This window comes from Platichthys flesus, chromosome 11 (assembly GCF_949316205.1).
Source record: "Platichthys flesus chromosome 11, fPlaFle2.1, whole genome shotgun sequence".
Lineage (NCBI taxonomy): Eukaryota > Metazoa > Chordata > Actinopteri > Pleuronectiformes > Pleuronectidae > Platichthys > Platichthys flesus.
The window spans coordinates 1,859,928-1,877,306 of record NC_084955.1 but is presented as its reverse complement, the minus strand read 5'-3'; the positions used below and the strand labels follow the sequence as shown (position 1 = coordinate 1,877,306).

At 39.5% G+C, this 17,379-nt stretch overlaps 1 protein-coding gene across 2 annotated transcripts in view; it reads right to left on the bottom strand.

Annotated features, from left to right (window-relative positions):
* Positions 1–2,585: 2,585 nt before the first annotated feature.
* The window catches only part of spire1b (spire-type actin nucleation factor 1b), a 35,505-nt gene continuing 20,711 nt past the window's right edge, over positions 2,586–17,379 (bottom strand). Inside the window, exons 5-17 of one of the 2 annotated variants that reach the window (XM_062399852.1) lie at positions 14,651–14,725; positions 14,163–14,327; positions 12,990–13,076; positions 12,320–12,449; positions 11,659–11,700; positions 8,278–8,441; positions 8,048–8,141; positions 7,589–7,731; positions 7,154–7,291; positions 6,858–6,928; positions 6,722–6,749; positions 6,307–6,599; positions 2,586–5,160 (exon numbers count right to left, since the gene is read on the bottom strand). In XM_062399852.1, the coding sequence (XP_062255836.1) occupies positions 4,905–5,160; positions 6,307–6,599; positions 6,722–6,749; positions 6,858–6,928; positions 7,154–7,291; positions 7,589–7,731; positions 8,048–8,141; positions 8,278–8,441; positions 11,659–11,700; positions 12,320–12,449; positions 12,990–13,076; positions 14,163–14,327; positions 14,651–14,725 (1,686 nt within the window). In that variant the 3' untranslated portion in view covers positions 2,586–4,904. The remainder of the gene's footprint in view (positions 5,161–6,306; positions 6,600–6,721; positions 6,750–6,857; positions 6,929–7,153; positions 7,292–7,588; positions 7,732–8,047; positions 8,142–8,277; positions 8,442–11,658; positions 11,701–12,319; positions 12,450–12,989; positions 13,077–14,162; positions 14,328–14,650; positions 14,726–17,379) is intronic. The other variant, XM_062399853.1, reaches the window with a different exon arrangement.

The window sequence follows — 17,379 nt, the reverse complement described above, 5'->3', positions numbered from 1 at the left end:
CACTTCATCCTTTGGCGCACATTGCTGCGCACTTCATCCTGCGGTGCATTTCAACCTTAGGCGCACATCGTCCTGCAGCGGACATCATCCTGCAGCGCACATCATCCTGCTGCGCACATCATCCTGGGGCTCACATCGGTGCACATCATTTTGCGGCACACATCATCCTGTGGCGCACATCGTTCTGCAGCCTCACATCATCGTGTGGTGCACATCATCCTGCAGAGCACCTCATCCTGCTGCACACATCATCGTGTGGCACACATCCTTTTGTGGAGCACATCATCTTGCAGCGCACATCATTCTGCAGTGCAAATCATCGTGCGGGGGCGGCGCTCGGAAGGGGGTCTCGCCCGGGGCGCAATTCCATGTAGAACCATCAGCTCCAAACGCAGACAGATCGAGAAACAGGTTACTGAGCGCAAGTACCACAGCGCGACAGGGGTTCACAGATAAGAATATTCATTCAAATTCTCGTGAAAAGGTACATAAAACATAACTCATTTGTTTAGTACTGAAAACAGTATCACAACAATGTAAGGACTCATTTAGCCTAATCATTGGCTATAGAATAAAATAATAAAAATACTAGAAATGCAACCTCCTCCATCCTCTCATTGTCTGCAAATGGATCATCCCCCGGATAAGATACTCATTGAAGGGGCTTAAAATTAGGTGGAATACAGTAGCATGCAAACGGAGCCGTTTCATCGATTCCTATTATGTATTATTTTTCAAACCAAATTCAAAATAATGTTGCTATGAAAACCATCCAGACTTTTGGCATATAGCCTCAGATGAGTCTGCGATAAAGGTTTCCAGATTGAGAGTGGGAGCAAAACTGGGTCTCACATGGGATCCAGTCCTGATTTACAGCTTTCCACCATCACAATCCTGATGAGAGTTGAAGATTGGGTCGATTGCTTAACAGACCAGTGGATTGACAACATGAAATGTATGAAAAAATAACAGCATTTCAGTACACCATTCAAATCTGTATATGAGCCACATACATGAACAATCAAAGCTACTTCAGTGGAATTTTATGACAATTATTGACTGTAAATAAATATCTCTGCACACAATGTCAAGCACGCAAACAATAAAAAAGTGACAGTATATTGTAGATCTGTTATTGAGTCTGAGGTTTGAATAAAAGAAAAAAAGAATGGACAGTTGACAGGTTTTCCAATAGTTTATTGTTGTAGTCATCATCTGTTGCAAACTCTGCAGGGAGTTACAGCTTAAAAGGTAATACAGGCTTTAAGGTACAAGCTACTCTGTAGTACATGCATGATGCCGTCTGTCACACTGTGAGTTTATTTTCTCCCCCCATGGACCTCCAACACCTCCCATTCACAATGAACTGAACACACATATGAGATATCACCGGATCAAAACAGACCTGACCTACCAAAAAACCATCTTAAACAAAATATGTACAGTAACAGTAGATGACTGTTCAACATGTGAGTGTGACCATAAAAAAAGGCTAATTTTAAGGCAGAAATATCACTGGAGGAATGTGATGACGGGTAAAATGGATCCAGGCCACCACTCAGGTAATTAATCCTGTTTATATGGGACTCTGGATTATGGAGTGAAATCATAAATTAATTATATTACCACTTATTGAATGTATTTAACATATGTTTGTACTGACAGATGGGGTTCAGTAAATGTATATCAGTACAAACACATACAAATGAGATGTTTTTTTTACATAATAACGCAAGTTAGGAGTCTAATAATGGAGTTAACATTCTACATTTATCAATGTAGATAAATGTAGAATGTAAATGTATATGTAAATGTATATTTAAGAATAAATGCAAAAATAGGCAGATGTTTCATATCAATGATTAAAAGGCAAGTTTGAAAAATTATACATGGTACTGCAGATAACAATGTTTCTTTTTTGTGGTTCTATGCACATCTGAGAGACACAAATACACAAAATAATGATTCCAAATGAACATACTTCACATTTCTGTTATGTATGTCTGGTTAGGCATCATTAGACACAGAAAACCTTCTTTCTGTATCAGCAGCCTTCTCTTTGTGATGGGATCCGACAGTATTGTATTTTTGTCTCGTGCTTCATATCACTGGCTTGAACCGGGCGGGGCTCAGTTGAAAAAAGGTGATGTCATGTACTTTGATCCGTCAGGCTTTAACAACACAAATCAGATGATGGTTGTAGGGTTTTCTTAAATAGGGGGCACTGCAACAATTTTCCACATGAAGTTAGTCACTACTGCTGGGTAATATTAAATATTGTTGTTGAGTTGCATTTTGGGATATTAAGCACTTTTAAAGCTTGACCTCTAAAGGCACTAAAATATACAAAGTATTTTTTGTGGTTCTATGCACATCTGAGAGACACAAATCAGACACAAACTGCATCAGTTTTTACAATATGTTTCAAAAAGCTACTTCAGTGGAATTTTATGACAATTATTTACTGTAAATAAATATCTCTGCACACAATGTCAAGCACGCAAACAATAAAAAAGTGACAGTATATTGTAGATCTGTTATTGAGTCTGAGGTTTGAATAAAAGAAAAAAAGAATAGACAGTTGACAGGTTTTCCAATAGTTTATTGTTGTAGTCATCATCTGTTGCCAACTCTGCAGGGAGTTACAGCTTAAAAGGTAATACAGGCTTTAAGGTACAAGCTACTCTGTAGTACATGCATGATGCCGTCTGTCACACTGTGAGTTTATTTTCTCCCCCCATGGACCTCCAACACCTCCCATTCACAATGACCTGAACACACTAATGAGATATCACCGGATCAAAACAGACCTGACCTACCAAAAAACCATCTTAAACAAAGTATGTACAGTAACAGTAGATGACTGTTCAACATGTGAGTGTGACCATAAAAAAAGGCTAATTTTAAGGCAGAAATATCACTGGAGGAATGTGATGACGGGTAAAATGGATCAAGGCCACCACTCAGGTAATTAATCCTGCTTATATGGGACTCTGGATTATGGAGTGAAATCATAAATTAATTATATTACCACTTATTGAATGTATTTAACATATGTTTGTACTGACAGATGGGGTTCAGTAAATGTATATCAGTACAAACACATACAAATGAGATGTTTTTTTTACATAATAACGCAAGTTAGGAGTCTAATAATGGAGTTAACATTCTACATTTATCAATGTAGATAAATGTAGAATGTAAATGTATATGTAAATGTATATTTAAGAATAAATGCAAAAATAGGCAGATGTTTCATATCAATGATTAAAAGGCAAGTTTGAAAAATTATACATGGTACTGCAGATAATAATGTTTCTTTTTTGTGGTTCTATGCACATCTGAGAGACACAAATACACAAAATAATGATTCCAAATGAACATACTTCACATTTCTGTTATGTATGTCTGGTTAGGCATCATAAGACACAGAAAACCTTCTTTCTGTATCAGCAGCCTTCTCTTTGTGATGGGATCCGACAGTATTGTATTTTTGTCTCGTGCTTCATATCACTGGCTTGAACCGGGCGGGGCTCAGTTGAAAAAAGGTGATGCAATGTACTTTGATCCGTCAGGCTTTAACAACACAAATCAGATGATGGTTGTAGGTTTTTCTTATATAGGGGGCACTGCAACAATTTTCCACATGAAGTTAGTCACTACTGCTGGGTAATATTAAATATTGTTGTTGAGTTGCATTTTGGGATATTAAGCACTTTTAAAGCTTGACCCCTAAAGGCACTAAAATATACAAAGTATTTTTTGTGGTTCTATGCACATCTGAGAGACACAAATCAGACACAAACTGCATCAGTTTTTACAATATGTTTCATAATGTGTCTCATACAAGTGCCCCACTTGTTCATATTACACCACCCCCATCCCCAACCCTAGCAACTAAGGAGGTAGAGAGGGCCGTCCACTAACCAGATGCGCAGTGGTTTGATCCAAGGCTTCATCAGTCTGCATTCCGAAATGTTGTTGGGCAAGATAATGAACCCCAATTGACTCCTGACAGGACTTTAAGAATGTAGAGTAATGAATGTGTGAATGAATGAATGTGCATTTTTAAGAAACCTTTGCTTTGAGCATAGCTTCTGTAGCTTGAATATTTAACATAGAGAAATGCATCTGATTTGGAATGGAACCACTTTTTTAATAATCAGGGGTTGGCCCCGTTTTTTTGCAAGTTCACTGCAAACACACAGCAGGTGTAAGATTGGCACTAATTCTGCATTAATGAGAGAGGATCTTTCTAGATGTGAAGCATCCTAAAGAAGAACAGTGATGCTTTGTAAAACTTAGGAAACAAATAGGTTCATCGGAAAAATATAGCTACAAATCCAAAACAAAGGGTGTCCTTTATCGAACAATCATTTACTGTATATATACAGGTGTGAAAAAAACTAATTTAAAACCAATATAAAACGAACAGTTTGATATTCCACAGCGTCTGTTGTTTCACCCTCAGTTCACAGCATGATGTCTATGTCTCCTGCAGTGTAAGTGCCTGAGGACGTCACACACCGGTCCTTCTTCTGTCTTCTGTCTTGTGCTTGTTGATTGGAAATGTGAGTTGGGGTGGACCATGCTTTTGTGCGAGCAGACAGGAGTGAGTTCAATCTGCATTTTTCTTGCCTTTTAAGTTAAAAGTCTGTGATCAGAGTTTAAAGGATCATCTATGATAAAGAAAAATAAATCTACAGTATGTTGTTGTCTGGAGGAGCTCTACAGGATGATCAGCACACAAAAACAAGACCACACTGTCTAAGACTAAGGTTCACGCCAGCCACTGTGAGAGCTTAATCTTACTGAATTACACATGTACAATAATCATCATATCAAGGAAGTGTTTTAATTGTGCAATCTGAGCTGAGAGCAGCCAGGGAGACGAATGAAGAGTTTCAGATCTCGTTGATTGTTCGTTCAGAGGGCCTGTATTCCTCCCCTCCTCGAGGAGAGGACAAGTAGAAGGATTGGGTCTTGCGTTTTAAGCGAGCCCTCTTGGTGGCAAGAGACAGGCTGTGCTTGCTGGAGGCAATTATGTCAGAGATAAACTTTTTGCAGTCCACACACACCTCCATGGTGGCCCAGTCCTCCGTCAGCTCCGATGGAAGTTCAAGTTCTTCGTGAGACTTTAAAGAGCCGTGCTTTGAAAACCTGAAGAGAATAGAAACAGGGGAGGGAAAACACACTCTATTTATACATTTTGAATTCTCACCAAAGTTTATTTTGCCTCAGTGTTCAAGTATTAAGCAAACTTGACTGCTTGGTAACAATAACAAATAACAATTAACTTACTTATGAACGAATAAAAACAAGCATTTCACACTAAAATGTAGTGAAATGCAGAGGTACCACTACTGAACACTACATACCACTTGTATTGTGTTTGTTTTTGAGATTTTTCCATGTTAGTACAAAAGATGGAACTTCTTCTGTTGGACTCACTACATTGTCCCGAAAAAATTTCCTTCTTACCCTGGACAAGCTACAGGCCTCAGCTTTCACTAATATCTCCAATTCATGCAGCTCTTTATTTAAATCAAATTCACTCCCATTATCTTGGGTGGTGGCATAATTCTCAAAAGACAAATGTGTCAACACCTAAACAAATGATATCTAAAAGTGTTGCAGTGAGCCATTGATTTAATTCATATATCAGGATTATGACACTGCAAGAATTCCAGTATGGCAAGAAATGACTTGAAACGACAAATATGAGGTGGCACATAGGGAAAAAACACTCTAAAATGTGCTCCAAGAAAGGAGGGAGCTTTCAGTTATTGTTTTATAAGTAAAAACTTAATTATATTTTACCCGGTCAACTATTATTTTGCTCTAACATAAAGAGTTACATAATTTTGTTCATACATTTACAACTTTCTTGTTGATATCAAAATGAAATGACCACGGCTAAAACATCTGTGGGTGCGATCAGATATTTTATTGGTGAATAAAAATTTAACTTTCCTGTCTGGTATTTTAACATTTCATCCATTAGATGTCAGTGACAATATGCTGTAATCTGAGGGTACAAATTGGCTGAGGAGACAGTGGACAGTTTGTACACAAAGTCCTGAATTACAGCCTTAATCTCTTTAATATTCTTGGGTAGTTTCTGTTAAGTTTTTGTATATGAATTAAAAACATTGTGAGCATTTGGAGTATTTTTCACTCTTGAGATTTATCTACAAACATACTGTAGCAGTCAGAGTAATGAGAAGCAACGTTTAATCCAGATCAGAATATGAATTCCTCTTATGTAAGTCTGAGTGAGTAAATATATGTGTTCATGGCTCTTACTTGGACATAGTCTTCTGGATGCTGTGGCGCTGGGGGCTCCTGGAGGATCTCTCAGATTTTGCAGCAGCTGCTGCTCCAGCAGGTTTTGCAGCTCCTTTAGGTGATCCTATCGTTGCCCTTTTCACAACAGGGGACGGTGCAACCGCTTCCTCCACTGACGTCCCCGGCCCTTCGTCCACAGTGAGTCCTTGTCCCACAGCAGCCATGGCAGTTATCCTCTGCCTCGGGAGTGTTTTGGTCGAGCCAATGGAGTAGATGGGCAAACTGGAATAAGGTTTGGATGGTAGCCGCATCTGTCAGAGTAGGAAGGCATGAATGTAACAACTAAGAAACAATACTGAGGAGAATTATCCTTTGTTATGAAACCTCATGTTGTCACGTCACAACTCAGAGAGAGTTATTCTGTAAGATTTACCTTTTTACAACACTGTGAGCAGACAGGCCTGGAAAGGAGAAAGAATAGGAACTAGTGAATAAAATGATTTATCCTTTCTTAGATTACCTACATAAAATTTTGAAAACAGTTGAGATAAAGATTTCAAATGTTTTACTTTTTGCAAAATTGGCAGATGTAAGACCAGGTGAAAAGGGAAAACCTTTTGGTTCGACAACAGAAGCAGAGCTATAAGAAAAAATATTAGAACAAAAATAAATAAATGTAGACATTCAATAATGTGAGTATATAAATTTGTTGACACTAAAAATCACATTCTTCGTATCTCCGAGGGAAAATATATTTGCTCTTTCAATTTTGGCAAAGTGCAATTCAATCAATTCAGTGTTACTACCATAAGTGAGTGAGCCATGTTGACTTGTTTTATACTTTAAAGTGTGTTGTAGAAGTTACCTTTCCTTTCTTCATAGCGGTGTAGATTTCTTTGTACTGCTGGAACTTCTCCAGCTCCGCCTTGACCAGCACCTGTCTGATGTGCATCACCTCCTCCACTGTTAGAGACAGACACTCAACAGGGAAACAGAATTCCTCCTGCAACAACAGCACACACACACACACACACACACACACACACACACACATAGTGCTTATAGTGTTGCAGATCTTGGCCCATGTTTTCCTCCTTGATTGTCAGGTTTTGATAATTGTGTAATACTTTTGATTGTAGTGTTTATGCAATCAAAAAAACTGTAAGTCATATGAAACGTGTTAGATAAGCAACTGTCTGCTAAATTTGCCAACATAACCTAATCACTGAGTTATATTGAGGATTTTGTGTAATATGTTTGATGGTGTATAAGGACATGTAGGTAACGATGTCTGACTCACCAGAGACCTGGAACTCTGTCTGGAAGGTGGCAGAAACTGTCGCACGTTGGTCGGGGTTTCCTTCTCGATGGAGTGTCTCCTCTGGGGGGTCTGACGCCTCTCTGGCTGAGGTGTGGAGGAGATGGGAAGGAACATGGGGGGAGCTAGTGTCCATAGACAAAGCAGAAGAGAGCCCTTGTTAAATCAGGGCTCAGGTACAGAGGTACAGACAGAATAGAGAAGTAGAATTACCGGTCTCAGGCCAAATACATATTTTCACAGACTTATATGAATTCACTGTGACCTTGATCTTTCACCTTCAACCACCAAAATCAAATTATTCCATCTCACCTTTGACCACCAAAACCATCCTTAAGTTAAAATGAATGTTTGTACCAAATCAAGGTATTCTTGAGATATCATATGTGGTTTAAGTTGAAGAGGTGACTGAGCTCTAACAGGGAAGTATTCCTCACTCACTTTTCTTCCCCAGCACCGACTCCGGCGATGTATCATCCATCACAGATGTGGCCATACTGGAGCTGCTGGCTGATATGTGCCCAAAAATCTCGTCCTGAATATGTGGAATACACAAGCAACTCACTCATTACTTACTCTGCACATGCAGGATGCAATGTTTCCACAAAATCCCCCACACACACACAATCAAAGCACACAGACGCATAAACACACAAACTCATTACACTGACATCAGAGTCTGAGCTGGTAAGCTCGGCAAGGCTGGGAGCCTTCAGGAGCCTTTTCCTCTGAGGTGCAGAGTGACATCCGGAGGGCTCTGGTCTAGGGGAAGCTGTTCCGTTGCTCAGAGACAGAGAGCTGGACGTCCTTCTGCCCATGTACGGACTAAACTCATCTGTTCAGGGCCAAACAAGAGACAATTATTTAGCTATAGACAGAGAAAAACACTTGAGATGAATCTCAACTCTTCACATGATTCCTTGCATCTTTAGACTGTTTTTCTTAAAAAATCTAACATGAAGACTGAGATCCATCCCAAGTGAAAAGAGGGCAGGAATGGTGAGTTAAGTTGGTCTGAGGGGAGGAAAAGGAGCAGGCTGGTGTTACACACAGAGCATGGAGGCGTCTTTAATGAAATGTATTTTGGACTCTAAACTCCCTAAACAGGATTCTTGCTCTGCAGACAACCAAAGATAAACTCTTGAAACCAAGTCCCTAACAAGGTCACTGAGCCCTGAATCAATTCAAGGTAATGAACCACCTATCAGTTCCCTTCCTCTTAACTGTGATTTCTGGGAGCCCAAATGAACAGAAGAAACAACCTGAAAAGAGGGTTTTAGAGGGAGGCAGGGAGTGTGGGAAGGGGAGACAAGCAATTGCTACACCAGACAGATAAAGGGCTGATAGGATCTGTAGGATCCTTCAAGTCTCTTATCCTTGCGGGAAAAGCAATGACATGAGCACATTGTCTCAACAGGTGCTAAACTAGAGCTGTGTCTTTGCCTTGTTTTAAAATTCACTCAAACACAAATAGAGTAGCTATCATAAGCCATAACTGTAGACTTTACCTGCATCTTTACCAGATCTTAGCATTCAAATATTCAAGTAGAAGAAATATTAGTTCACAGCCAGGGAGGCAGACAGACAAGGCCGTTTGGTTACAGGTGAAAGAGGCTATTCTAAACCAGAGCAGCGCTCATACTTTACCTGTTCCTGCACGGAATAAATCCTGTGGCATACTGCAAGTTTTGCCAAAACCTAAAAGGGGATAGCTCCTTCATTAGGATAACTAAAAAAGCATTCCATTATGAGCCTTTGCTGTCATAGACACTGATGATCTGTGATGACCAATGCAGTCCAAGTAATATTTTGTACTTTTTATCTCAACATTTCAATAGTTTGAGATTTGGGGGGAATGTGGTTATCCTCACTCTGTTACATGGGTGGATCAGTATTACTCTTGTGTCTGTGCAAAAAGCTATAAGGCCAGGAGGTCACACACTCACAATCACTGCCAGTGTTACCCAATCCCCTCCTGGCTCTGGCTTGATAATTAGTGTACAGACCTATGATTGGTATTCATTTTCCTATCTAACTCTCAGCAGGATATCGTAAAAAAAGCTAATTTCCCATAATGTTTAACTGCTCGTCAAAATTGTTGCAAACTTGATAGTCCAGTGGATCATCCCACCATGACCATCATACAAAGAAACGATGTGATCGCTCATAAAGAATTGGGCAACAGAAGCTAAAATCATTTAGCAGAGTTGGTAACAGTAATGTGGGTATGGCCCTCATCAGGTCCGTTGAAGTGTGTGTGGGTGTGTTTAATCTCTCTATTAAAGAGTAACATAGTAAAGGAGAATCAAACTGCCATCTCTGTACAAGAGTGATCCATTATAGAAGAAACTTTTTACACACACACACACACACATACACATTATTGGACAACATGAATGAGAGTGTGAGGCGACACAGATTGTGGTGTGATGTGAGACACTGGCTGCAGTAGAAAGGAAGGTGGATAACTCTGCGGGTCGGAAGTATGCTGAGGTTGTGTACTTGCAGTTGTGTTTGTGTTGTGACTTTGCTTGGTGTATTGAGATTTCTGTGTTTTTGCTCTGTGTTTCCATTCCTTGTGTGTCTCGGCCTAAGGTTAGAGACTGTCTTGTGATCTATTATGTTGTCATGGTTCCTGTTTTATTTAGAATTTTCTTTCCCTGTGTGTCTTTTTTTATTTATTTCCTGTCTTTGCCTTTTTTTCCTCCTTTGTTTTTTATCTGCCCCTCTGTATTAGTTTTACCTGTGTCTTTTTAAATGTGTATTTAATCACCGTGTTTCCCCTATGCTAGTTCTTCTCTTCAGTTTTGAGATTGTTTCTCTAGGTTTCATATTATTATTCCTTGTGTGTTTGAACTACTTCAGTTTTTTGTGTTTTGGGACCTTTGACTTTACTTTGGACTGCCTTACTGTGAAGTGGAACAACTAAGTTATAAATAAAGAATTAGTTTGATCTATCCTCGTAAGTCATCAGCCTTTTGGTCCTCACCTTACTCTGGACGAGACATACCTGGATGATGTCAGCGAATTCACTGGCATCAGTTGTATCTTAACACTGGTGCCTTTTCACAGCAGCAGGAGAAGTTAACCCTTTTGATTATAATGCAGTCGCCATGTGAGGCAATGTGATCTGTTTTATTCGGAGAGAGATAAGTCTTATCTCCTCATTTAGCAAATTCAGATAATATTAGAAGTTATAGGATCCGCTCTTTTGACAAAACACCATGGGCAGTGAGGCGTGCACATGCAATGAATCTTGCCCATACTACTTAACAATAACAATCAGCTCACTGTCTGTTATTTTGTATGAATAAAGAGATACATACAAAGGATCAGCAACACAACTCTTAGCTCTAGAGCCAAAAATATATATATTATGTGTAATGTAATGAGATTAATCACATTCTAGCTTTAGAAAGTACATGACTCCTGAAGACTCACATTAGCTTCAGTTGAACTTGAGACTTTGTTTTAATAAAGTACTGTGTTTCATTGGCAGAGAAATTGGTGTGTGACGGAATTTCTTCACAGCCAGCAGGCTTTTTAAAAATGTTATCTTGTTTAAAATTGTATGTATCATTTATTTATTATAAACTGTGCTTTTGGTAAATTTTACTCCTTAATTTTGTGGACGTAAATGGCAAAATTGGACAACTGAGTATATTGAGCAGTATATCAAATATCAAGTATGTATCTATTTTCGCTGTATAAACAAAGAGGGTATCACATGTACTTAGTGTAACTGAAAATCCTGTGTATCCACTCTGTCGGTCAAATGTGTCACTCATCACTTTGTTCTCTCCATTGTCTCATCCTACTACTGACCTGTGTCTCACATCATCACAACGTTTCACCTTCACACAAAGCAGGCAACTATCACCAACCACTGAAGCATGACATGTGTGTGTGCATGTGTGTGTGTGTGTGTGTGTGTGTGTGTTTGCATGTGTCTGAGCTAGAAAAGCAGATGAGCAGCCACAACAAGGAGGTTAACAGAAAGTCATGAAAAAAATAATTAAAAAAAAGCCAGGTAAGCAGCGAGGAAACTTTACCTGACGCATCAAAACTGAAAGACATGCTAAGTGGCCGAATTACTGCAAGAAGAAACAATCATGGCTTAGTAGAGTTATTGCTGTGGAGGAGGTAAATTAAGGCAGGACTTATAAATTAAGACAGGGGTATAACATGCTTATAGTCTACATTCAGATCACTGAAGTATAAACACTTTCAGGATGGTAGATTTCATATTGCATTTCAAATAAGCCACAGCCAATGGTGAGAGATAAGTGACATTCAGAAACAGTAGTTGTTTTAGTACAATTAGTGGTCATGGAATTGCAGACACTTAGCATTATTATTCATGTACAATTTTCACTATATTGCACACAATATAGTCAACAAAACAATAATGTGCATTTGTTGCAATGCAAATATGATAAGTTAGGCAGAATTAGCTATAAGAGCAAAGAGCAGAGTTGCAAATAAAAGTGGAGTAAAGTGTAAATAAACTGAAGCATAAAGCTTAAAACAATGAAGGTACAAGATATTTCTTGTATTTAGTCGATTTGCACATGATGCCCAGCAGATGCAAGCATCATGTGCAAGAGAGAGAGAGAGAGAGAGAGAGAGAGAGAGAGAGAGAGAGAGAGAGTGTGTGTGTGTGTAAGTGTCATATAACAAGAACAGTGACGAAGACTTGGCGAGTTTCCTTACCCAGCCTTCCTCTGCGGACCTGATCAGGTGACACAGGTCGCAGTTTCCTCTCTGCTTTGATTTCCTCCAGGATCCGCTCATGCAGGGTTGGAGGCTGCTGAGTCTGTGGCTTCAGCTTGCGAGCTGACGCCTAGCACAGAGGATGATGGATAAAAGAAAAATATGTGAAAGCAGTTTGTGAGTAAGTTGTGTGAAAGAAATCAATGACACTAACAAACAGCTAAGTAGTAGCTGTTTTACTTATGACAGCAATAAGATCTTTGCTAAGCCCGGGTAACACTGGGTTAGCACCTGACGGCTACATCGCTGAACTGCTGTATCTCACAGGTCTGTTGTTCAAACATGGAGCATGTCTGCAAACAACTTTTTGAAACTAACACTTTAGTAGCACTTAAATGGCACTTACTTATAGCCCTTTGTAGTTTTGCTTTATTTTGAAGAAGTTGTACTTTCTTGATTCTTGTCGTCCTGGGTCTGTACCCTCTGGGTTGAATGCACTTATTGTGAGTCGCTTTGGATAAAAGCGACAGCTAAATGAAATGTAATGTAACATCATCTTGCTAATAGAGAGTGCACTATTTCTATATGAAGATTTTCAGGTCTTCATTGGCTCTGCAGGGACAGTGTCGGATCCAAAATCATATTAAATCTACTGGCTTTATTTACTCACAGGGTTGAGAGGTGGTCTGGACCTGATAAACTCAAGGATGACTTCATGAGCACTCTTCTTTAACCTAGGTGGGATGTCTCCATTCACCTAAAAGAACAGAACAGGGTTTCACATGTTCTTGTATTAGGTAATTGGGTAATTTGTAATATATAGAAAATAAAAATCAACATGAAGGAAAATTGTCCATCAAAATGTTGTGTGACAACAGTACAAACCTCAAATATATTATACTGACAATGATACAACACAATAAAAGGCAGCGAATTCTCACAATAGAGCAGTTTTTTGATTTACTTATACAATTCACAGAATTTTCTGCTTAACCCTCAATTATCTTGTGCCTTCATTCAGTCTCGCTGTTCTATGTAGAAGATATGCACATGTGATGGGGAGAGGATTGTTGTTCTACCTTTATCGAGGACGTCACAGAGCTGTATCAGCAAGGCGGGAAAGATGCCGACGCAGTCACACGACTCTAAAACTGCACACTATATTAAAATTGAGTTTCTATGCCGGCTTTGTTTGGTTTAATGTAAACAAGTGAAGACAACCTATTGAGGGGTCTTCTTAACGGCAGCATAATGGGATCTTTGTTTGATGGGGATCTGGTTGTTGATTTGTTCATCTGCATCAAATAAAAAACTGGAGCCTCAAAGTGTTGAATGTCCTTGCATCATTAAAATTACAAGATTGTAATGAGCCTGCCCCTGTGTTAAGCTTTTGAAACACTTTTGATTTGTATTTGCATGTATTTGTATGGCTGGTTGTGGCTCAGGGGTAGAGCGGTTGTCCTCCTGCCAGAAGGTTGGTAGTTCCATCCTCAGTCTTCCTCATCTGCATTTCTTTAACAGTGCCTTTTGCCTCTGAGTTTTGGATACCACTGCCTTACTGACTGCTAATTGCCTCGCCCTATTTTTAACTCAAATTAAAGACTGTTCATTGGATCTGTCCTTGTCTATTGAAAGCATGACTCAGAGGGAATGTTCAGCATTGGGCTGGTAGCCAACACAGCATTTCTGCAGCCTGTAATCATCATGTTCGAGTTGCAAGTTTTTCAAAGCAATATTTCCTTAAACAGAAATATGGCATTAGCTTCTGTGTATTTGTGTGTCGGTGTGTGTGTGCGTGTGTGTGTGTGTGTGTGTGGGTGTGTGGTCAGAACCAGACACTAACCATGACTTTGCGTAGCTTGAAACGTTGGAACCTGATGTCATCCATGAGCATCTCATAGGGAGTGAGCTGGTACTCGATGGGCAAAGGGTTGTACTGGCGCTCTTGCACCTTCTTTAGCTTGACTCCTTCACGTAGGGTCCTCATCACCTGGACCCAGAACCGAGCCTGACAGAACGAGAAAAGGGCAGCATGGAAGAGGAAAAGTCAAAAATAGCTTGTGACCCTTTGGATACGCGTATACACAATAGCAGTCATCTGTGCTCTGACCTCTGTGCACACAGAATAAGGAGGGTTCATGAAGGGGCATGGTTCTATCCATCTCAATATGCTTCAACGTTTTTTTTATCAATGCCCATTCAGAGTGATAAATGCATTCGTAAACATGCAGCTATGAACTATCTTTGATATGACACCAAACTGGGGCATTGAATCCCCCCGACCCAATTAATTGAACCTGGAGGTCAAAGGACAGGAGTCTTGTTGCCTACCCAGTCAGTGTTCTGCAGTTCATTCAGGTCACGGCTGGATTCCTCTGATGACTCTGCCTCCATTTTACGGAGGTTCTGGTAAAAGAGACAGAGACATAGGATATAAAACAAGAATCAAGCAGAATATTTATTGCCCTGTTGTAGTTACAGTCTACAAAGTCATTAAACCTTTATTTTAGCTCTTAAATACAGTGAGGCAATTATAATAGAGCCGAGTATAGTAAATAACCAAATTATTTAATAATTTCTTATACACCAAGAAAACACAAATAAACAGTTAAATTTGCCAATGGTATGAAAATCAAGAGCCAAAGTAGAATCTTTAGGAAATAAATACAGTTCAAACTGGACAAGGTAAACACGCTTTGCGTTTATATGACAGCTGAAGGCTACCATAGGATCTCTTCAATGTTGGGATGGGGAGGGTGAGATGAGGGGTATTCAGCTGCAACATGTAATGTCACCACTAGATTTCACTAAGTTTAAATTCTCTAAATTAGGGCTCAACACTACTAGCCCTAAGACGTAAAGTCACTTTGTATCTGAGGATGTGTTTAAAGCTATAAACTCATATATGTTCCTTTTTCAGTGTAGACAGACCAATATACCTCATGGGGGCCAAAGCTTTATGAGGAAACACATAATTTCTGAGGTCCTAGTTAAGTTAGGGGTAAGATATTAAATGTAGTAAGGTAAAGGTTAAGGCTAGCCATATGTGAAGTTAGGTTGTGGAAGGTTTTGGTTAGTCTGTCAACAATGAATGGAAGTTAATGCAGTGTTCTAACAAGGTTAGCTGCACAATCTGCCCAGCTGACTGCAAATCACCACAATTCCACATCTTCCTGCTCAGGAACAGCTGCCTTGGCTGGACTGGAGGCTCAATGTAGCAGTTACATAGTATCCCTTGAAAAAGGGTGGACACACATACCCCAATCATGCAACACTGTTTCCCAAAAAACTCCAAAAGTGTTTTGTGGACTCAAACACTTCACCCACCCCTCCATCGGCATGGGGGTGAGTAGATAATGAGGTGAACAATCCCTTTAAAAAGAGACAAATAGTATTATTTTGAAATTGTGACCTAATGATGTTGCTAAATGAGAAGTCAGAGGATCAGCAAAGTGATTACAAATCATCCTATAGAGACCATGAATGTCTGCACAAAATTTCATGGCACTCCATCTCATCGTTGACGGACAGAAAAGGACACAGTTGAATCAGTTGAGGCTCGGAACTTACTCTCAATAAACCTCAAATACCTTTTATACTGATATTCTTATGATGTGGTAGCCTGGATCTGGGGGTTTGGTGGGTGGGGTGTATCTGTGTTGCTTTCCTAGCAGATTTTTTATCTGTATATATTTTGTTTATGTGTCTGTTGAATCACAACAAAAGGAAGACTTGACGGTTTGGCTAAAACTATGTAGAATAAAATAAAATAAAACCATTATACAGTGTTTGCTTCGTGCAGATTATCTGATCCTGTTTTTTCCATCTTTGTCCTCCAGGTGGTAGATTATTCACATGTAAGAAAGCAATGTGTACCTTTGTAACAAGAAAACTTTACTTGTTGGGGCTAAAAAGGCTGCAGTTCCCAGATTTCCTTGCTTTATAAGCTCCTTCTTTCTCAGCCTCCTGCACTCTGAGTCCTCTCTCTCTCTCTCTCCTGTCTATTTTCTACCAGAGTTATGTAACCTACAAAATCCCCTTTATTCATTCAGATGCATTACACACAGCAAAAAGGGCAACAGCAGCAGTGCATAGCAGGAAGGAACCCTGAGGACCTAACATAGAAAACATAGCTTATGTTTCCATATTCATATTATTTGCTGCCTTAAAATCATTTTAACTCTTTTATCATCTTATTCTTTGTAATATTTTTTAATATCTTTTAGTATTTAATATTTTATCTTCATCATTAGGGCCCGAGGATGACTATGCGAAAGAAACTATTGAAATTGAAATGATTATTAGGACACGAGCAGCGTGCTTTGGCCCCTCTGCTTTTCATTTGATTATTCAGGCAAATTATCGCCTTTATTATGGCTTGAACATGCTCAAAAACTAACCAAAGTTTGCGGGCGCTTTAGGCCTGGTGAAAATGTACGTATTATGGAGTATTTGGAAATGGGCGTGGCTTATTGGCTCAACAGAGCCCCCCTAAACACAGCAATACAATTTGGTTTAACCGATCTTCATGGAATTCAGTACACACCTGTAGCATGACCCGATGAAAATAAAATTTGTGCCACCAATTTGATTAATGGGTCTTGTTTTTTGCAAGTACATGATCAGAGTCCATGTGTCCATTTTAACGCAGGGTGATAGCGCCACCTACTGATTCACTGTGAAACCGGACTATTTTTTAAACTCCACTGTGCATTGTCCAACCGGTGCTAAAATTCTCACCTATGATCAGAGTCCCGACCTGAACAGATATATTAATCTGTATGTACTGATAGCGCTACCTCCTGGCAACAGGAAGTGAGCCTAGTTTCACAATTTTACTTTGATTTACATCAAAATTTCACTGTGTGATCTGCACTTGATGGTGTGGACCGTAAAGCGTGATTAGTGGGCGTGGTTCGGCAGAAACAGGAGGTGAAGCGTTTATCCTTCCCTCGGTGCACAAAACACATGCAAAGCTCTATTCTTTGTCTACACATACCTAGATGTGTATCAACCCTCTCTTTCCAGTGAACACTAATGCTTTAGTTTTTTACACTGAG